This window comes from Impatiens glandulifera, chromosome 9 (genome assembly GCF_907164915.1).
Source record: "Impatiens glandulifera chromosome 9, dImpGla2.1, whole genome shotgun sequence".
Classification (NCBI taxonomy): Eukaryota; Viridiplantae; Streptophyta; class Magnoliopsida; order Ericales; family Balsaminaceae; genus Impatiens; species Impatiens glandulifera.
Window position 1 is genome coordinate 31,896,840 of NC_061870.1, and position 21,941 is coordinate 31,918,780.

The following is a 21,941-nucleotide window of genomic DNA, read 5'->3' on the forward strand; positions in this document are numbered from 1 at the left end:
TAGGGTATGAATATCATCAGGTTGTATAGCTTCTGGTTCGGTTATGATAGGTACCTCTGGTTCTACTGGGATCGGTACTATGGGGTCGGCTTTAAGGTTGATATGCTTAGGTAGCATGGTCAGTAGGTTCTTATATTCTTCTACCATGTCATTCAATGCTTCATATAATTCATCTTTAGTAAATTCATCACAGGGAGAGTCAAATACCTGTTTCTCATTTGCCATGAGACATGTGAGGTCATCGTCACTGTCACTGTGAGCCCATAGACTTCCTCCATCGTCGGCTATCAATGCTTTCGGTACTTCACTTCCTTCACCGGTTTGTTGATAGTTGTTCCGGTTATTTTGGTAGTCTGGTTTCTGTGTATCTCTCCTTGGTTTCCTGCATTCCCACTTAAAATGTCCCATACAGTTACAGTTATAGCATCTTATATTGGATTTGTCACCATAGTAGTTGTTTGTCGGTTGGCTCCTTTTCATGAACCTCCCAAACTTCTGTGCGAGCATGGCCATGGCGTCCTCAGTAAACTGTTCGGCGGTTCTGATCGGTGCAGGTGCAGGAATCGGTACCGGTGCAGATGTAGATATAGGAGCAGGAACAGGTGCGGCCGGTTCCGTAGATGTGAACAGTGCTCTGGTTGACGTTGAGGCCGAGACTTCCTCTTCAGTTCTGGAGTTCATCTCGAACTCATATGCCTTAAGATCTTCGAATACATCGTATAATTTCATCTTACGTAGGCTCTTTGATTCTATCATGACCATCGTCTTTATATCCCAGGCACTTGGAAGAGACCTCAAAACCTTCATGATGACCTCTTTGTTGTCGTACTTCTTGCCCAGATTTGCCAATTCATCTAATACACCAGTGAACCGGTCACTGTATTCCTTCATAGTTTCCCCTGGTTTCATTTTGATGCTTTCAAACTTCTGTGTGGCCACCATTATTTTGTTCTCCTTTGTTCTTTCATTTCCCTCAAAGATCTGGATGACCGTGTTCCAAGTCTCCTTCGCGGTTTGGCAGTCTCTGATCTTGCAGTATGTATTTCTATCTACGCTGTTGGAGATCCGGTTTCTTGCATGGTTGTCCAGATTGTTCCTTCTCCTATCATCAGCTGTCCATTCTTTTCTGTCTTTATCAATGACTATCGGTCCTTCGGTTAGAACGAATTCCATTTCATCATCCAAGGTGACTAGATGTAGGTGCATGCGTGCCTTCCAGTTGGCAAAGTCATCACCTTCTAGCATTGGAGGCCTATCTTGATACATGTTTGCTTGAGTATTGAAACTAACTGCTCTGATACCAATTGTTAGGATCTAGGTCGCCGTTGGTGGACCGGGGGTTGGACCGGTTAGCGGTTCTCACTCGTAGGGTGGTGATTAATCCTGTTAGAGATTAACACCGGGGTTTCAATACTACACAACCTGTTACAAACCCTTGAACTAGGTTCAAGCGCGGAAGAGGTTTGCTTTCAAGTTGAAGCGGTACACGTGTATGATAGGCGGAGTCGGTTTCGGATGATGAAGATTTGAAGGATGGTGGGTCGGTTTCGGCAATCTGGATACTTGGTGTGGTAAATGTAGATTCGGTTCTGAGTGATGTTGTTAGATTAGTCGGTTATGTAAAGAAGCCAACAGAAAGTAAATGACACAACAGATTTTATGGATGTTCGGAGATAAAACTCCTACGTCACCCCTTCCTCTCGAAACCGCGAGAAGGATATTCACTAAGGAATACAAATACAATCCGATCGAGACTTATTTCCTGCTCGATAACACTCTTACAATTCACACCGAAATTGTAACACACACTTAGAGTTTAGCACTTAGGCTTTCTTAGAATGCCACACTGTTATCACTTGTAGTAAATGCACTTAATGTTTGTCTCACTTAGTAACTGCTCAATATCTGCTTTTTGTCCCGCTTCGTAACTTTTGTAACTACATTTACTCTTCTTCAACTGCCTCCTTTTATAGGTGAAATATGCCAACGGTCATATTTCAAAGCCTTGAATCTGATTGGCTGGTCAGCGGTGCAGTGATTCAGTGTCTCAGACCTGCCGGTCTTCTCCTCAGACCTGACAGTCAATCTCAGACCTGGTATCCTGTTTCAGACCTGCCGGTCTGTAAAGCAAACCTGCCGGGTTTGTCTTTTACTCAATGTAGGCACTGTCTGCTTGGACAGTTGTCTGTACTTTGAAGATTTCCTTTCTGGCTTATCCCGAAGTGGAAAGATCCGGTAGTACTGTTTTCTGCAGCCTACAGTCTTTCCTCAGACTTGCATGGATATGGAAGTATTCAGTCTGTTCCTTTGGTATCATTCTCAGCAGATACCCAAAGTGTCTTCTTGTGCAGGTCGGCCTCTTGACTTGGCCTAGGTTGGCCATTTGACTTGGCCGAATATCTTTTGATAGTGAAGTGACCGGACTTCTTCCGGTCTTGTGGATTGATCGGCTTTTTGAGCTTTGGCTTTTAGGCTTTGGCCGATCCTTCCTCTGTTCAGTCACGTTCCAAGTGTGCTTGATCGGTTTGATAGCTTGACCGGTTCGGTTACTTCACTTGGTTTTCTTATTCATCCGGTCCGGTTCCTCGTTCCTGCATAGGAAGTTTGTTTAAGTTAGGTTTATTTGAACCGGTATGAATTTATCTAACAAATTTATTTGTAAGTTTCTTTGGTGTCCTCTAAGTCATCCTTCCGTTATTTGGTAAGCTGTGACAAAGTGAAGAAATTTAAGGACCGAGGAGGCTTAATTATACGAGATTTGACTTCATTTAACAAAGCTCTTTTATCGAAATAGTGTAACAAAATATTCCTCAAAGCCTACCTCTCTATGGGTTACTATGATCAAGTGCAAGTATGGGCATGATTGGTCTAGTTGGTTCACCAAACTTATTAACCGGGTAGTGGAATGCATTATTTGGAGTGACATCTCATTAATGTGGATATATTTTTGTGGACAATGCAGATTTCGGTTAACGATGACTTTTCGATTAGTTTTGGGATGATATATGGTGCAATGTAAGAAGTGTTTTCTCATCGTACCCAATCCTTGTCTTGATTGCTATATGTAGAGATGCTACAGTCAAATACATGTTTGACACGAGTTCTAATGGTTTTGAAATGAGAATCATATATAGGAGAAGACTAAATGTTAAAGAGTTAGTTTCACATGATAGAGTGTTGAACTTGGTGGGCGTAAGATGTGAATCCTTCTTTGTGTGATATTTTGTGTTGGCAAAATATTCATAATTTTAAGGTTAGTCATCGTTACTCTTTAATTGCGGAGAATGCTACTTACGATCTCATATGGGAGAAGTTGTGACACTCTAATTTTCCATCGAAAATCTCGTTCCTTGGATGGAGTGTCATGCATTTAGGGATTTTGACAGATGATAAATGCATGGAAAAATAGTGTATTATGTCAAGTCGCTGTAGAATGTGTCATAAAGAGGTGGAGTCAACGTCTCACTTGCTCTTACACTGTGATAGAGTGATTGTGATTTGGAGCTTATTATAGAATATGACTGGTATTCAATGGGTTATGCAGGAATCCAACTGTTGGGAAATGTGGATAGAGGTGGTGAGTTCGGTTGGTTTGAGTCGTTAAACCCCTATCCGGCTTATCTTCTGGTGGACCATTTGACTTGAATGAAACCGTAGAACATTATCATTATCGACCACTGCGTTTAATTCATAATTATATTATTATAACAATCGGGGATGTTTCATTAGGTAAACCAAATGAGGCAGTTGAAGAACTCATTGATCTTTTTTAAGATTTCCGTGCTAGTTAAAATTTGTTCTTTTTGTGTGATCATCTATGAATTATTTTGTGTTGTTTTTTTTAATGTTTTTGTTGTTGAGAGCTTAAATAATTCTCATTTATATCATTTTGCATAAACTATTTTTAAGAAAAATATTAATTTCATTAGAGTTTTTGAAAAAAGTCACTTGAATATATTGTATTTTAGTAAATAAACACTTTATCATCGTGTTTAAAAAATACTAACAAAAATACATGTGTTTATTTCCGACCAAATTTTTAATGATGAGCGCTAACGTAGTAGTATAACGTGACAAGTTTAAATAACATCGGTTAAAAAATTTGGAAAATATTTTTCGATTCCAAAATAAATAATCTTTGATATTTTTTTATTATTTTGTTCATGTGTGGTTACATCTTCTCTAATCTATAATTTTAGAAACCTCAATTATAAGTGGCATATTCGGTTAGGTAGTTTATTCAATTCAATTCAATTTATGTATGCTTCATTTATTTGAATTATTAATATCAGGTGTATCTAATATATTTAATCACTTAATATATATTTGATTTTATTTATTAGCAATAATTTATTCACTCAAACTACTCTAACAATATTGAATGTAATATAAAATGTTGAAATCATAAACGAGATAAAAACAAATAAATAAAAAAAAACAGACCAATATTGTTTTATTAATTTGATCAGTATCTACTCCCACTCAAACAACCGCAAACTTATCCAAGGACTAAGAAAAAAGGAAATTAAGGATCCATGGTGATTCTGAGCACTTGGCAGCTTCTTCCATCACCGTCTTCTTCTTCATCTTCTTCATCTTCTTTTCAGTCTTCTGAGGAAACTTATTCGAATCTGTCTAACCAGAAGCTATTAACAAAGCGCCAAATACTTATCCTATCTACCTCCACTCTCGCTGCAGCTTCCTTTACAAGATACCCTTTTCCTAACTCTGCCGTTGCCTTGCAGCAGCAGCAGCAGCAGCAGCAAGATTACACCGACCCAGATGAAGTTCGCGTCGTTCAAATCTTCCAGGTCCCTCTCTTTCTCTTAGCTTGATTTTGGGTTTTGGGTAAATTATATAACTTGACTGTGCTTATATGAATATCAATTTGAACCTTTCAAATATCATCCTGAGCCTTAATGTTAACATATTAATGATTAAGTCTGAATTGAACCCTTCAATTCAAACCCAGATGCAGAATTTTCAAATATGTGTTTTTGTAACATTTTTAGGAAACCTCCCCGTCAGTTGTATTCATTAAAGACATTGAGGTAGCTCAAAACTCTAAGGGCTCTGATACAGAGTTAAATGGAGATGAAAATCTGAAGATTGAAGGAACTGGCTCTGGCTTTGTTTGGGACAAGTTAGGTCACATTGTGAGTATTCTTCATAATCTTCCTTAATTTTCTGTAACTGAAAATTATGAGAATTTGTTTGTTTTCATTCAATTATACCTTTTTCTTTGACAGGTAACCAACTATCACGTTGTAGCTAAGTTTGCCATTGATAAAAGTGGACTGCATCGGTGTAAGGTTGTGAGATTTGGTTTGTCTAAGTAAGTTTAGCAGCAGCAGCAGCAGCAGCAGCCTATATAGTATTAATGATCAGTTTCATATGCTGTTGTTCAGGCGATTCTGGTTAATACAAAGGGAATTAGCTTCTCGAGAGATGCTACACTTGTTGGTTTTGATCCAGCTTATGATTTAGCAGTTCTTAAGGTTTTGTTTTTCTACTGAGGTGAAACAAACCAGTCCTACTGCACTTTTAAATAATTCATTTTTTTTGGTAGGTAGATATCGAGGGTGATAATGAGATAAAACCAGCAAGTCTTGGCACATCCCGTGAATTACGAGTTGGTCAGAGTTGCTTTGCTATTGGGAGTCCATTTGGATACGAAAACACTTTGACGACTGGGGTAATTGTAATAAGAACTTATTATGTTCTCGTTTATTTAGCTTATAGATTATTGTATTCTTGAAGGTTGTTAGTGGATTAGGAAGGGAAATACCATCTCCAAATGGACAGGCCATTCGAGGAGCTATACAAACCGATGCGGCTATAAATGCAGGTAAAACAGCAAATCTTCCTTTTTCCAGTTTTACTATATATGAGGTTGTTGTTGTTTATGATCTGTTTGTTTATCTGCAGGGAATTCAGGTGGACCTTTGATTGATTCGTATGGTCACGTTATTGGTGTCAATACAGCAACTTTCACTCGTAAAGGTAGGTTTCTTAACCTCCACTTTTTTTTCTCTTGAGATTGATGGTTGTGAATTGTGATGCTGCAGGGACAGGAGTGTCGTCTGGTGTTAACTTTGCGATACCAATTGACACAGTCTTGCGAACGGTTCCTTACTTGATCGTGTATGGTACGCCTTACAACGACAGGTTTTGATCGTTTCGTCTCAAGCTTTATGCCACGACTGCCCCTTCTCGCCGCGGCGGTGGTGGTTGTATCAAACAACCATTGAAGCGTAATATGTTCTTTTGCATAAATATGGAGCCCAATGTCTTCACACTTTGTAACCATCATTCACTTACTTTTTTTTTTAAGTACTTTATTTTATAACTGTCATATAATATCATTCTAAAATCAGCTACAAAAAATTATTTATTAAAATGGTAATCTATTCATTGTTTTCTTGAAGAATTTCGTGGTTATTAATTTCATAGTTACGTCATATTTTAGTCTTTGAGTTTGTTGGTAGGGTTATTTAAGTAATACCTTGATTTATTTAAAAAAAATGTTGAGAAGACTTGGTATATGTTAATATATACTAATAAAATATATTTAATTATGTTAACAATATATTTGTTTTTATGGATTTTAATTTCTGTTGTTAATATATTATGTTTAGTTTTTTAATAGTTAAACTTTATTGGTTAAAATAGTTTTAATAATTTTAAAAAATATATTTTCACATTTTATTGAACTAATTTATATATTAAATACTTATATATATATATATATATATATTATTTGATTTATGTAACAATTAAAATTGGGTATTCATCACTTAATTTATAAAAAATTATAAAACACATTAATACTTTACAACTTGTTACCTAAGAACCATTTGTCACTACTCATTAGGTAAAGAAGCAATAAATTATTGTGATCAATCCCATATAGTTAATAATATTTAGGATAATAAAATTACTTTTTTAAGATTGATATATTTTTAATAATTAATTTGTACGTTATTTTATTATAAAGTATATTAATATATATATATATATATATATATAGTTTAAAATAAAAGTAAAACAAGTTTGATCCGGCTGTAAGTACCCGAGTCGGTCTAACCCTGATCATATCAGCAACAATATATATATATATATGCTGCGCGACATAAATTAGGTTTTTATTTTCTTCTTGTGCTGTCTTTCTTCTCTTCTTTCGGACAATACTAGGTACTATTATCGATTCAACGGAAAGTTTGTTTCTTTTCCTCAAGCAGTTAGTTGACTGTCGGACGTTCTTCTCTTAGGTATGCAATTTATAATAAGTTCATTTATTTTACGGGCATTGCCATTCAGAAAAAGAATCTAAAGATAGTTGATCTGCATGTTTTTTGTTTTTCTATTTGATGGATTGTTTTTGCTATTTGAATCGTAATTGTGGGTTTTTTTTCTATTTGTAGGAGAATGGTTGAGATAGGGAAGAGATCTCGTCCTCGTATTGAAAACGAGCGTTACCAAAGAGATGACGATGATGATAGATACACCAAGAATCATAAGAAACGCGCAACCGATAATAGAGATGTAAAGGGTAACAACAACAACAACAACAACAACGAGTTAATTGTGTACAGGATATTATGCCCTGATGAAGTTATTGGGAGTGTAATTGGAAAAAATGGGAAAGTGATCAATTCAGTACGTCAGGAGACTAGAGCTAGGGTTAAGGTTGTTGACCCTTTTCCTGGTTCAAGGAAAAGGGTTATAACTATATGTTGTCATGTTAAGGAGAAGCAAGAGATTGAGGTTAATGATGAATTTAATGATAGGAGACCACTTTGTCCTGCTCAAGATGCTCTTCTTAAGATGCACTTGATTATTGCCAGTTCTTTAGCAACTCTTGATGATTCTAACAACAAGCAAAGGGATATTGAGGAATGTCAAATTCTTGTTCCATCTAGCCAGTCTGCTACTATTATAGGGAAATCTGGTGCTACCATAAAGAGACTGAGACGAATTACGAACGCCAACATCAAGGTTGTAGCTAAGGATGCTGGTGATCCAACTCATTCATGTGCTATGGAGTTTGACAACTTTGTACTGGTTAGATTGAATGTTTTCCTTGTTCAATTTGTAACAACAACAAAAACAAGTTATTGATATGTGACCACTTTTTTATTTTTTATTTTGAACAGATATCTGGTGAGCCAAAAGCAGTAAAAGAAGCCTTGTTTGTGATCTCTACAATTATGTACAAGTTCAATCCAAAGGAGGAGATTCCTGTTGACACCACAATGCCTGAACCTCCTCCAAGCATTATTATCCCTTCAGATGTTCCTATGTACTCTTCCAGTGGCATGTATACTAGCATAGATTCTATTCTATCGTCTAGACATGCTCCTGTTCTTGGTTCTGCACACATATCTGAATATCCATATGCTGACACTGGTGGTGCTTTTCCGATTTACTCATCAACTGTTCCTGAGGTATCCGGATTTGGTGGAAATGCTCGATCGGAGAAGTTAACTATCAAAGTGCTATGCCCATCGGGCAAGATTGGACGTGTTATCGGTAAGGGAGGATGTTCCATAAAAAATATCAGGCAATCCAGTGGTGCGCTTATAGATGTTGACGATGCCAAAGGAAAAGGCGATGATTGTATTATTACCGTCATCTCTAATGAGGTAATGTAGTTAATTCTTCTTTTGGTTGATTCAATATAGCGGATTAGGTCAAAAAATGAAATTGGTTTCTTTTGGGCAGTCGACGGTTGATTTGAAATCCATGGCGGTTGAAGCTCTATTCCTACTGCAAGAGAAAATAAGTGACGAGGATGAGAAAAATATAAACCTGAGGTTCCTGATTTCATCTAAAGTTATAGGATGTATACTTGGAAAAGGTGGTTTCATTGTGAATGAAATTCGAAAGAGGACCAAAGCAGATATTAGAATCTCCAAAGGAGAGAAGCCCAGATGTGCTGATCCATTAGATGAACTTGTTGAGGTTTGTTGTTGTTCATGTTTTGACCATATCCTCTGATACCAATTTATAAACCCTGAGGCTTTGTCTCTTCTGCATGTAGGTTCTAGGGGAAGTTGGTAGGGTTAGAGATGCAGTCGTGGCGCTTGTTTTTAGACTTCGAGATAGTGCCCTGAAAGTGTGGGAAGGTAGCCATGATATGTCTTCTGGTGCTGTTCCCCTGTATGCTGGTGGATCTGCCATCTCAATGCCTTCAGTTATGCCAAACATCCAACCAATGGCTCCAATGCATTATGAACACAGGAATGAATCTGGGAATAGCTTGGGGTTGCTTTCTTCAAATAGTGTTCATGGATATCGCTCTATGCCGGTATATGCCTTTTTCATCTCTTTTTTCGTATGGTATAAGGTATTTTATGTATCATGATTCAGATTATTTAATGCATCATGATCCAAATTGTAGTGTAAGTTTGGTTACTTTCATTTGTATACAATGTTGATCCAAGTTATAGTGTAATAGAGGTTTTCTTGGATCATTTATATTGTTTGTGGACTAATATGATCATTTTTCTTCTTGCATGTATACACATAGATGGGTGACGATGCCTATGGAGCTAGTTTACCTTCTTACTCATCAAAGTTCTATGGAGGGTGAGTCCACTTACAGTTTGTGATCTACATGATTACACCTAGTTTTACTCTTGTTCGCATTTCTTGATTGACTACAGATTCTCAGCACCCTCAACTCTAGAAATGACAATTCCTGCATATGCAGTGGATAAAGTGGTGGGTAAGGGCGGATCGAATTTAGCTAATATTCGTCAGGTAGGATCCTTTTCTTTTGTTTATTATCCAATGCAAGTTTTTTTTAAAAATTTATTTGTAACTGCTATTCTTTTGGTTGAGGACTGCTTATTTAAAGCTATGAAGAACATATGTTAGAGATTGGTGGCAATGATGATTTTATCCTTTAGGCCAATGAACTTCTGTAGTGATAAAAATCTAATCGGATCCTTATTTGTGGGAATAATAGCCTATTATGATTGAAAGCATTATTAGGGCTTTGTGTGATGTGGGTTATTTGAGATTATTTGAAATAATCCACTATCCAATTGACTATTTACTCTTCGATCAAATCAATGCCAAAATAACCTCTATTTCAAAAAAGTATATATATAATAATCTGTTCATTATATATATTTATATCCATAATGTCTTTATACCCAAATAACCTTCAACTAACCTGATTTTCAATAACGTACATCAAACAAGGTTATTTGGAAATAACCACTTGGACTTGGTTATTCAAATAACCCTAGATGGTTCTTGAGTGATCAACCCTAGATTAAATATCCACCTGGTCTGCAAAATTCTACTCCTGTGTTTTTTGGCAGCTTACTCCTCTATTTTGTTTCTCTTACAGATATCAGGAGCATCTATAGATGTGATCTCTGATTCCAGATCAACAAGAGGTGACCTAATTGCTCTAATATCTGGCACATCTGATCAGAAACGCTCCGCTGAGAATTTGATCCAGGCATTTATTATGGCGAGATGAACTTAGGGCTGGTTTCATGGTTTCAGAGGTGAATTCTATTGAAGTAGGATTCTAATAAACCGTTTGGCTTGGTCCCCATGGATCTAATTTCTGTAGACCCATAAGTTTGATGATTAATAACATAGGTTTCTTCTGATGGGATTTGTGGTTCTTCCTTAGCAAAAACATAGATGATTATCAAGGATCATTTAGTATAGAATATTTTCCCAATGGGTAGGTTCACTTTATGTTCGTTCTATCCTATTATCTTAGAGCTTCTTTGGATCTTTCTTCCGCTGTGGTTTCTCCTTCCCTATCATCTCTATTCCTTTTATGTATTCGATATTGCTTGTGAATGATATGACCCTCCGGCCCTCATGGTCTACTGGTTTTCTATTTCAATGATGAGCTGCGAATATTGTTTGATTATTCTCTCCATCTTACAAGGCCATAATTTGGCTTATTGGCAGATTTTTTTAAAGAATGTTCTGTTCTCCTTCATCGAGAATATCAAGCACTATCGTATCTAGTGCTTATTTTCATTCACCTTATCTTTCTCCTCAGTTGGCAGTCAAACTGCAGATATTGTTATGGGTACTGAGATTCTCACTTCATTGTGTTTTCTTGATACCTAGGTATTTCCATTATCATCTGTCTTGTGATCTTTTTACCTGGTTAACTAAAATGCTTGACTGATCTGCTTATAGCACTTTCTAAGCTCAGAAATTTCAGCCTAAAAGAAACCCAAATTTTCTTCCTGATTCTGCTCATAAATTAATATAGGCTTTATGTTCTTTTTTTAACTAAATTTTCTTTTCAGACCTTGATTTCAAATGAAATTCCTACTCATTGCATTTTGGCTTGTTTCATTAGTTGAAATAATCATACTGTATATATTAGAATAAATTAGTTAGAAATATTTTAAAGATTCTAATTTTTACCCAACTTGAGGTAATTAGAATAAACTTTAGATATTTTATTCTGAAAGTAATAGGTTATATCTATTTATAAACTTAAAATATCTCAAACTAATTTATTATAATATATCTATAAATAAATTAGCAAATAAAATAAACTTATAGGAACTATTTATCATTGTTCATGAGGTTTGATAGTTATCTGAGACTATAAGAAGCTCCTCTTAAATGTTGAAATGAAATCTGGAGGCCAAACAAAGAGTAGCAGCTTATTAAATGAATTTTATAATTAGTAATTATAAGTATATAAGGCACACACTATTTTGTTTTTTTTCTAAACCAGATTATTCTCTTGAGTAATTTAACACGCCCCCTAGAGTGGTGACCTCCCACTTCAAATTAAGGCGTTCTTAGTGGGAATTGAATCTGAAATAATTGATCTCTTAGGGAAAACTCTTTTCATTTGAGTTATCCTGATGGGTGGTTATAAAGCACAAACTATTTTTCTTATTAATATTTTTAAAAAACAGTGATTTCAAACTTTGTGTCTAGTTTTTTCTTAAATGATTTTCTATCATTTCTTGTTACAATCCTCATAAAAACTTTCCATCTTACTTGATCAACAAGGTCTTGAGAAGGTCTGCAGGATATTATGTTATTTACCTTCTTCCTTAGTTCATTTGGGTCAAGCAAATGCACAAGCAATCACTAATAGAGCCTTGATTCTGTATAATTACATGGTCTATTTCCTTCCAGGTGCACTTGCAAATAATCTCAACTTGGTATAATTGGAATCTACTTAGTAGACTTTCAATAGGGGCAAGATATTATGCTACCCTTTGAATTTCTTGAACAGGTTCAGTAACTGTATCTTAGCCAAGGATGTCTGTGTCCATGAATTTGATTGTTATTCTCTCCATGCTATTTATTATACCTTTAATACTGTTTGAGAAATAACACAGTCTCTGTATATGTTGTTGCCTTTGTCATCATCATCCCTCGATAGCTCTTGTCTCTTGCGTAGTGCATGTTAGGGTATCATTTAGGAAATGGTTTATTTGAATTCATTTAGCTTTGACAATCTCGACCCCTTAAGGAAGTATTGGTTGAGACGGAGGCTTGATAGTTTCTTGGTTACTGCTCTGCATGCTGTTTGTTTGAAACAGCTTGCAACTGGCTCTCGGGATTACTTATATCATAAGTTGACAGGATTCTTTTGTGTTTATTATGTACACTATTATTGTTGAAATGTGTAATAGATAAATGATGCATATTTCTTAGTTTTATCTGTTATTAGTTTATAACAATTCTGGTTTTGATTTACTCCAGTAAAAAGTTAATTGACATATTTATTGTAATTCATTATAAATTTATTAAAATATGGTAACAATATTTGTGTATATTTAACTTCACTTATGAAAAAAAAAAGCAATTTAAGAATCTCATGATATTTGGATGAGCAAGACTTTTGTGCTCGTTATATTATTATTTAGACAATGTTAATTTTTAAAATAGGTAAACAGTAATTCATCTTCAAATCATTTCAAAATTCAAAATTTTTTATACTAATTTTTTTATCTTATTAAAATTATTAATTTTACATATTTAACTTTACATTTAATAAAATAAAAAATAATAATTATATATCAATAATTCATACACAATAAAAATAAAAATAATTATATATTAATAATTCATACACAACAAAATAATTTAATAATGCATTTAAGTAAACAAATATATTATATTAAAACAAATATTATTAATAAAAAAATACTTGGTATTTTTAACGTACTTTTAATTATGGTACTATTTAGTATGTAAGGGTAATTTTAATTTATTTTTTTTTATGTATTTTATATGTTTATTCTTTTAAAATTATAAAATAAATTAGATAAAATTTTAAGTATAATACAATTTAATAATTTAATTATATATTTAAAAAATATTATAAAAAAATAAGTTGAAAAATTGATTTACATATATAAAAATATAAATTATTTAAAAAAATATAGTTTAGAAATCATTTTGAAAAAATTGTCAAAATGGTGAAATGAATAACATCTACGCATATACATTTGGCTGGAGACGAGGAAGGATAAAAACATATTATAAGTTCAGGTTGGAGAAAGAAAGGGCACCAAAACTATTATGTGTGGCCGTTGTAAATAACCTGGGGGCTGGGTCTTAGATTTAGATAAGTAGTGTAAGTTTGACGGTAATAAATCGTATATTAAATTGCTGAAACTTATTAAATATCTAAAATTTACTTTTAAAATAAATATCTGAAATCCATCGTCTCAAATATATTAAGATACTTTTATTAAACACATTAAAAAAAAAAATCAGCTCACTCATTTGTTTAAGCCTTTTAGTGAGAAAAATACTACTCTTGATTTCAATTAAATTATACATTTCTTTTTAATTTTAACTATAAAGTGGCGTTTAAGGCAAACACATAACTGATATTTTTACAGTTAAATGTGTATATTAACTATCTCATCATATACCGTTTTAATATAGGTTTAATTTGTTGAATGATATTTGTTTTTATGGGGAATTAATTTGCTCAAATTTTGTGATAGCAGGTAGTCAATTTCTTATAAACTCTTAACCTAGCTAGGTTTTACAAAATACTTTTTTAATATTGTTTCATATGGATTGACTATATATATTATTATTGTTTAACTTTTAAACCCATCTGGATTAATAAAATGATTTATATATTCAGTTTTCATTAAATTAGATGAGATCATACACATAAAATAAATACAATAAAATAAAGGGCTGAATGATGAACAACAAAACCATTGAATCAGCAGTGAAAATAGAAAATCAATCAAGAGTCAGGAGAGGGAGAGAGAGAGAGAGGAGATCCTCTCCTGCTCTTAATTAATGAAGATCGCTCGCTCGCATTATAAATAGTAGTAGTAGATAAGGTGCGATAAATGTTTGTTATACAATTATCAAAATATTACATTAATTAATTCATCATATATAATAATAATAATATTATAGATATTGGCTAAAATAACAACATTAAATTGACAATTCCTCCTCTCCCCCTCCTCCAACAGACAATCATCTTCATTATCTGCATCTAAAACCCACCACCATAAATCAACTTAATTATATTATTTTTATTATTATTTTATAAGCTGCAGCTCCATCCTATATATACATATATATATATATCATCAATCTCTTCAACTTCAATCCTCAATATTGTCTAGCAAGTGTTTAATTAATCTCACATAGCCCTAGAAATTTCTTGGTCTGTTTTATAATCAAGCAATTTCAAATATATTTATATATATATATCTAAATGACTGGGGTCTGAGGAATTAATTAATATATATATATACAAAGGCAATAATAATAATAATAATAATAATAATAATTAAATGAATGTATAGTATTTGGTTTGCATCAGGAACAAAATTAAAGACCTGGGGGATGGGGGTCATTATAAAAAGAAAAGAAAATGTATTTGTTTTGTTGGAAATGGTTTAGTATATTTTAATTGAGAGAGGAATACAAAATATCCAAAATTTGACTAGAAAGAAGAAAAACAAAGTGCGGTCGTCTGTTCAAAGACTAACACCTGTTGAGACCATAGAGGTGCTAGAAAGCAGGGAACCAATGCGACAACAAACAGTGGGACAAACAACACCCGATCCCTCATTCCCAGTAACCTAAAAGCATAACCTATCTAGGTTTATACATAATATATAATAATAATAAAAATTTATCATCCCATTCTTATCGGAGCTTTTTTTAATTAAATTTCAATTTCTTGTCCTCTAATCTATTAATTCTAATACGATTATATATATCTTGCAGCAAAGGAAAATAATTAATTAATTAAACCCACACGTATATAGAAAATAACAAGACTAATAATATTGAAACGCAGCAAATTTATTATTAAAGGATTTCAGATGCGTACCCGGAGATAAAGACGGCGACGAAGAAACCAAGAAGAAGAAGAAGAAGAATGAAGTCTCAGTTCTTCCCTTTCCCCTTCCGGTGGTGGTCTGGATCACGATAGTAAAGATGCAAGCGGTCGTCAAGCGAAGCTGGAAATTGTTGTTGTTGCTGTTGTTGTTGTTGTTGTAGGTGGTGGTGGTGGTGGTTCTCCATTTGAGCTGCGGAGCTTATAAAGAAGGGTGCATTTGAATTTGAACCCTCTAAAGGTATAAACCTCTGGAGGTGAGGCAACGTCGACAAAGACGGTGAATTGGACTGAAGGGTCCCCCTGCTAAAACCAGCGAGGTTGGATATGGTGAAGTTCAGATTGTAATCGTTCCCATTACCTGTACCGTGTGCCACTGGGATATTCAGGTGCTGGTGGTGCTGGTGCTGGTGGTGGTCAGGGACGAGCGAGAACTGTTGTAGTTCTGGAGGAGGAGGGTGCTGCTGCTGCTGCTGCTGTTCTCCGCCGGTTATACTGAATGGGATAGCACCGAATCCAGAAGAAGAAGAAGAATGCCTGTTGTTGCTGTGGCGAGATGATGAACCAAAAAGTCCGCTAGTAAAGCATTCATCAGATGGACCACCTGAAGAAGACCAGTGACGGTTCTTTTGGAAGAAATTTCCTTCTCCATTTCCACTTGGACTAGAACTATGGTTACTAACATTGTTCATTCCAGATGTGAGAAGTTCGGTGAAAGAATTTTGAACATTCCCGACCACACGAGAATCGCTCTCTTTCTCCTTTTCTTTCTCAGCCGCCCTTCCCCTAGCTCTCTCCCGAGCCTTTATACGACTTTCAGATCTGGACAGGGATAAACCCGAACCTTTACTGGTTTCTGAGGTGCTACTGCAAGCTGATTTAACATTCTGCTGCTGTTGTTGTTGTTGATGATGATTGTGGTGCTGATAGCTAGGGTCACCATCGATTTCTAGTTCGTTAGAATCAAATCCATGCTCAGTGCCAGCACTCGACCTTCTCTCGTCACTAAACTGCTTCGGTGTTTCAGGTAAGGAGGCTTTAATAGGCGGGAGTTCATCAATGGAGGTCGACGCCGCCTTTAGTAGCCACTCGACTGCTTTACTCGGCTGATCCAAACCAAGTCGGTCTTGGAGATCGTAGAACTGAATGGCTGTCAAAACAGATAATCGAATTCGCCTGTCCCTTAGCCCTCTAGAGGTCAAAACCTTACTGTGCCGATCTTTCCCACCAGATGCACGAGAAACCCTAACAATCCTTGAAGAAGGCCAGCCACAAAACCTCCCAATAACGCCAATATTATGACCACTTCCGCTTCCATTTAACACCTCCCTTCTAACCTCCCCGTCTTCCTCATCATCATCCTGATCCCCATTTCGACCCATCCTTCTTCCATCCGTCCCGTCGTTACCGATTCTGGGAAATTTGCACCCATGCGTTTGAATCTCGTCCACATCCATACCACTTTCATGCCTTTTCCCAGCAGAACTAAAAGCAGCCACTTTTATCTCCCCTCCTATTCTTATCTTTCTCTCTCTATCTTAAAAGTGTAAGAGATAGAAAAATTAGGGCTGTTTTTAGAGAGAGAAATGGAAAGAGAGAGCCTTATTATGTGTGTGCCTGCATTGATGACAATCATTCAGAGCACTTTGGCTTTTGTATTGATATGTGCACAAAACGCAGCAAAGACCCTTTTTTTACGCTTTGATATATCACGTTCATAGGCAGCACCGCAGCAGCAGGCCGATAATGTCAGTCAAAAGGACTCCTCCTAAGCTTTCAAAAAATCTCTTAACTCTTCAAATTCAAAAGGAAAACCATTAAACACACATTGAGAGTGAAGGGCAGCATCAGATGCTAAAAGAAGAAGAACACCTACCCATCTTGTTTTATTCCTATTCATACATAATTATAGCTTAATTACTATCTTAATCTTTAATTTTACAGACAAAAACAAAAAAGTATGATCAATTCTCTCTCCTCCAATTCAGCCTATATTATTTATTGGTTCAGATTGAATCAGTACTACTGTTACTTCTGCTCTTGCCTACATAATCTTCTACTGTTCTCTTTCTATGGCAGCAACAGCAGCAGCAGTACGTACAGACCTGGTTTCTTCAGCTTTGTTTTTAAAGCTTGACCCTCCATTTTCCTCTTTATAATCATTACTAATTCTACTTCTACCCTCATTTTATTAGGTTTTATCCAAATTATATGATCTTCAATGTTCATGATTCATCTTAATTAGATCACTCCGTAACCCTAATTTACCCACAGCTGCTTCATTAATTATTATTAAATTGCAACAAGTTCAGCAAAAGCTAGCTAGATCATCTCTGCTTCTTCTACAAATTAATTAATTAATTAATTAAGATCTCAATCAGTTTCTAGCATGATAGATAATAAACAACAAACAGTGAGCTTACATTACATATGAAGTTAAAATCATCATTATTAGCAAATAAGATCGATGATATTGCGGTACTTGATCAAGATCGTTAATCCATCCAGAAACTATAACATGCATTTTCATTGATCTATGCTATTCAGTAGTACGGAAGCAAAATTAGGAGTCATTTGTTGAGAAGGAGACGGAGAATTCGTACCCGCTTTGAAGCTTCTTGAAGATAGTTTGCTGATTTCGGAGTAGTTCTAAAGCGATTTCTATCTCTCTCTCTCTATCTATCTATCTAACACCTGTCAAACAAACCGTGGATGGAGATTGATTGATTGATTGATTGAAGTAACTAACGAACTTCTTCCTTTCGCGGCAAAGTCATTGAACTACTCACAAAAGGATTGACACCATTACAGGAGCTTGAATTGAAGTTCTGCTAGCGGTTGATTCAGCAAGAAGTTGAGATGATTCAATAATCTTGGATGAGGAGAGTGTTTGTTTATAATAGCTAGGGCTAAGTAGGGCTCTCAGGTCGATCGATCTTTATGAGAATTTCGAGTAATTATATCCAAAATCTGAGAGAAAGAAAGAGAGATAGTAATCGGATTTCAATGCCCTAGAATCCCTAGTGGCCATTGCGAGCAAATCCACGAAGCTTATCCGTAAAGGACAGACATAGCGCCGTTTCTTCCCCTTTTTACTGTCTCCATTTTTACTTTTAACTATCACCATTTATTACTTACTTACACCTCTTCATTTTTATTAATTAACAGATTTATAAAAATATATATATGAAATCTATATATAAATTTATATCTATAAAAATATATGGAGGAGAGTATTCTTCAATTTCACAAATAAGATAATTAAAAGAAAAAATAATGGAAGGAAGAGAGTGAAAGAATAAAAAAAATATAATGTTTTTCTTCTAAAAATAAATTCAAATTATATAGTTTATAATTTAATATTTATACACGAAATTTAATATCTTTTTGTTTTAAGTGGATACAAAATTCAAATCGGGTTTGTCTGGTTTAATTTTTTTAACTTTAAAAATATGTCATTTTGTTTAACAATCTAAGTGGATACATAAAAAAACAATTATAACATATAAATTTATACATTTTATAACAATAAATATCCTTTAATCGAAAGGAAATAAATAATAGAGGGTTGTATATATGATCATTTTTAAATAGAAAGAATTTATTTGTATCTTACAAAATATTACATTACAAGACACACAATGTGGACATTTAATTATTTATTATAAATATATGATTAAATAAATAATAGTTTTAATGATTTAAATGAAATAATTATAATTATATGATGTTAATAATTGTATTCATTAATTATATATATTGATGTAAATAATTATAACTGTATATAATTAGATTAGTATATAACTGTATTTATAATTAATATATAATTTATATTAAACATAAAAAATATAGGGTTAGAATTTTGTTTACATATTTAAAAATTAATTACATACACTTAATATCTCAATTGGGTATTATGGGACCTGTTGTACAACTAGTACTATACTAATCATAGTTGTGAAAATAAATAGGACTCTCATTAATTATCTCAATTCATTGAATTTAATGAAAGTAATTTGTAAATTATTATACTCTATATACTATTAAATATAAATAGAAAAGTAGGTCTGTTAAAAAAAATTAACTATATTTTAATATTACATTTATACAGTGGGTTACACTAATATAAATACAAATAATAGCTCAATGTCTAACTATGTAATTTGAGAGTCCATCAGGTATCAATTGTCATAGATGTTAGCTTTTATTCTGATAGTTATTGATATAGGTTACGATATTATGAAAAATAAGGAATATAAATAATTATGTTTTGTTTTAATTAATCTATTATTGTTAAAGTCTTATATTTCGATCATAAGAAATATATGCATCTAATTAATATCAATCATAAGAAATCTTTAAACTGCTCATTAATTGTGGTTTTTTTGTACCAACTTGTTGGAATAAAAAAAAAATAAATAAATATATATATATATATATATATATATATATATATATATATATATATATATATATATATATATATATATTCTTAAATGATAAATTGATATGTTTTTTATGCTATTTCTTGTTTGAATGATATATTGAAAATAATTACTATATTAATATTTTTTATTTGAATACTTCACATTTCTCATGATAAATTGATAATATTTTTCAATAATCAATAATGAGAACAGTCTTCATAATTAATCATTCAAAAAATGACTACAAAATTATTGAACAAATATTCTCATGAGAAGTAGTCTTCATCAATTGAGTACTTGGGTTTAAATTGTCTTTAAATATTTAAATTAAAAAATATATATTTAACTGTGTTAATTGTTACAGTTAATAAGTGATGTATTTTAAATTTATTTAATATAATTAAATGTAAAATAGACACTAAATATTTTAAAAATAATATAATAATTGAAGCAAAATTGAAAAAAAAAATACCAGTTATTCCTTTAAATAATCTAAAACAAAAATTGGCAATTTCTTCATTCATCCTCTAGTTCAATCAAAATATTCTTTATTTTGTTTTTAAAAATCAATAATTTTCTATTAAATATTATTATTTCTTAAAAAATTATCCAAAAATTTACTCTTTAATTTATTTAAATAAATTCAATTCAAACAAAACCTTTATTAAATATATTTACAGTGTCAATACTTATATATATGAATTTGTGTAAATTGCAACACAATAGGTAACTAATTAAAGTGTTAAAACTATTATGATCTAATAAACTATACTTCAAAAGCATGACTATATGTTGATTATAACTTCATAATTATGATTACTATAAATTGCATTTGTATGCAATTTTTTGTATTGAATATTAGATTAAGTATATTTGTACAATCATTAGCAATATAGAGTGAAAAATTAAAATAATGTTAGGATGGTGTAAGCAATTATGTGTACAAGCTTATTATTTATTGACAATCCTCCAATCACATGGGGACAAATATATATAAGTAAGTGATTATTGTTTATAACATTTTGATACATGTTATCAATATCATTATAACAACGCAACAATATTATTTCAGAAAATAATAATAATTAAAGAAGTTTTATTTTTCAAAAAGAATATTAGTTTAATAAAATAAAAAATACAAAAGTAACAATATAATATATTAAATTGAAACCCCCATAATACTGAATCATGATATTATAATTAGTTTTTTATTTTATTTTATTTTATTTGTATCAAAGAATCCTTCATCTTCACATGCTAACCTATATTCTTAATTCTATCAGTCACGTGCATTCCACACACATACATGTTGATCAAGAAGACGATGCTACTCCACTACCATTAGATTGTGTATGTACTTTAATTAATTAATTTAGCCATGGCCACCCTTTTGGTTTCCTATAGGCCATCTTATGGTTATTAACTTATAACTATAGGTATTTCAATATACCCAATAATTTTAAATATACATTGTATGTTATTAATTCAGAATTACTCCACAAGAATAATCAACAAGTATACAATTAGAAATGACAATGAGCCGAATTTGGCAGAGAATGTGTTTACCACAGGGATGGTAATGGGCGATTTGATTATGAGAATCTCATTACCCTCCTCGATCTGAAACTACCAACTCCGTTCCTATCCTCAACGAGAATTTTAAATATAAATCATCCTCCCCTCAATCGGGGTGGAATTTCCACGCGTTGCACCTAAAACCGAAAAACAGATTAAACTTAAAATATATATAATAAAACAAAATAATTAATATATTTATAGTAATAAATTATCAAATATCTAATATCAAACAAAAATAACATCCAATAATAATAATTTTAAAATATTAAATACTCAAATAAATAAATAAAAATTAATGGAAAAAAAGTAATAATTGTATTAAATAATTATTAATTATTAAGTATATATATTAATTATTTTAAACAACTATCATTAAAAAAAAAAAAAATCATTCGGTTCGGAATTGGTATGGGGCATGTATCACAAACCATTTCTGTCCCGAACTTTGGTCAACATATTTCAGGTTTTTCCTGATCCGACCCAATCCCCGATCAAAGTGGGAAAAAACCACACTAATCGGTTCAGATCGATCGGTTCGGATTGGTTTTCGTAGGACAATTTCAAATTGTTATTTTTAATTTATCATC

General features: G+C 33.0%; 3 protein-coding genes across 3 annotated transcripts; 2 read left to right on the forward strand and 1 right to left on the reverse strand.

Annotated features, from left to right (window-relative positions):
* The first annotated feature begins 4,469 nt into the window (after positions 1 to 4,469).
* LOC124914703 (protease Do-like 5, chloroplastic) lies at positions 4,470 to 6,427 on the forward strand. The gene is made up of 8 exons (XM_047455302.1): positions 4,470 to 4,811; positions 5,013 to 5,156; positions 5,250 to 5,312; positions 5,409 to 5,498; positions 5,570 to 5,695; positions 5,761 to 5,848; positions 5,929 to 6,003; positions 6,069 to 6,427. Exons 1-8 carry the CDS (start codon positions 4,536 to 4,538, stop codon positions 6,173 to 6,175), a joined length of 969 nt encoding a protein of 322 aa, XP_047311258.1. The 5' UTR covers positions 4,470 to 4,535; the 3' UTR covers positions 6,176 to 6,427.
* Positions 6,428 to 7,163: 736 nt separating this feature from the next.
* Positions 7,164 to 10,980, forward strand: LOC124916682 (KH domain-containing protein At4g18375-like). The gene is made up of 8 exons (XM_047457432.1): positions 7,164 to 7,271; positions 7,425 to 8,064; positions 8,157 to 8,645; positions 8,725 to 8,964; positions 9,044 to 9,310; positions 9,533 to 9,591; positions 9,669 to 9,765; positions 10,364 to 10,980. The coding sequence occupies exons 2-8, from the start codon at positions 7,429 to 7,431 to the stop codon at positions 10,496 to 10,498; spliced, it is 1,923 nt and encodes a 640-aa protein (XP_047313388.1). The 5' UTR covers positions 7,164 to 7,271; positions 7,425 to 7,428; the 3' UTR covers positions 10,499 to 10,980.
* A 4,327-nt stretch (positions 10,981 to 15,307) lies between these two features.
* LOC124914409 (transcription factor TCP2-like) lies at positions 15,308 to 17,165 on the reverse strand. The gene has a single exon (XM_047454951.1). The coding sequence runs from the start codon at positions 16,804 to 16,806 to the stop codon at positions 15,400 to 15,402; it is 1,407 nt and encodes a 468-aa protein (XP_047310907.1). The 5' UTR covers positions 16,807 to 17,165; the 3' UTR covers positions 15,308 to 15,399.
* Between the last annotated feature and the right edge of the window lie 4,776 nt (positions 17,166 to 21,941).

Bases quoted from the DNA above. Each gene is read 5' to 3' on its own strand.
- LOC124914703 (XM_047455302.1), top strand. From the start codon at position 4,536: ATGGTGATTCTGAGCACTTGGCAGCTTCTTCCATCACCGTCTTCTTCT. The intron at 4,812-5,012 runs GTCCCTCTCTTT...TAACATTTTTAG, and splicing joins GCGTCGTTCAAATCTTCCAG to GAAACCTCCCCGTCAGTTGT. The intron at 5,849-5,928 runs GTAAAACAGCAA...GTTTATCTGCAG, and splicing joins CGATGCGGCTATAAATGCAG to GGAATTCAGGTGGACCTTTG.
- LOC124916682 (XM_047457432.1), top strand. From the start codon at position 7,429: ATGGTTGAGATAGGGAAGAGATCTCGTCCTCGTATTGAAAACGAGCGT. The intron at 8,065-8,156 runs GTTAGATTGAAT...TATTTTGAACAG, and splicing joins AGTTTGACAACTTTGTACTG to ATATCTGGTGAGCCAAAAGC. The intron at 9,592-9,668 runs GTGAGTCCACTT...GATTGACTACAG, and splicing joins TCATCAAAGTTCTATGGAGG to ATTCTCAGCACCCTCAACTC.
- LOC124914409 (XM_047454951.1), bottom strand. From the start codon at position 16,806: ATGGATGTGGACGAGATTCAAACGCATGGGTGCAAATTTCCCAGAATC.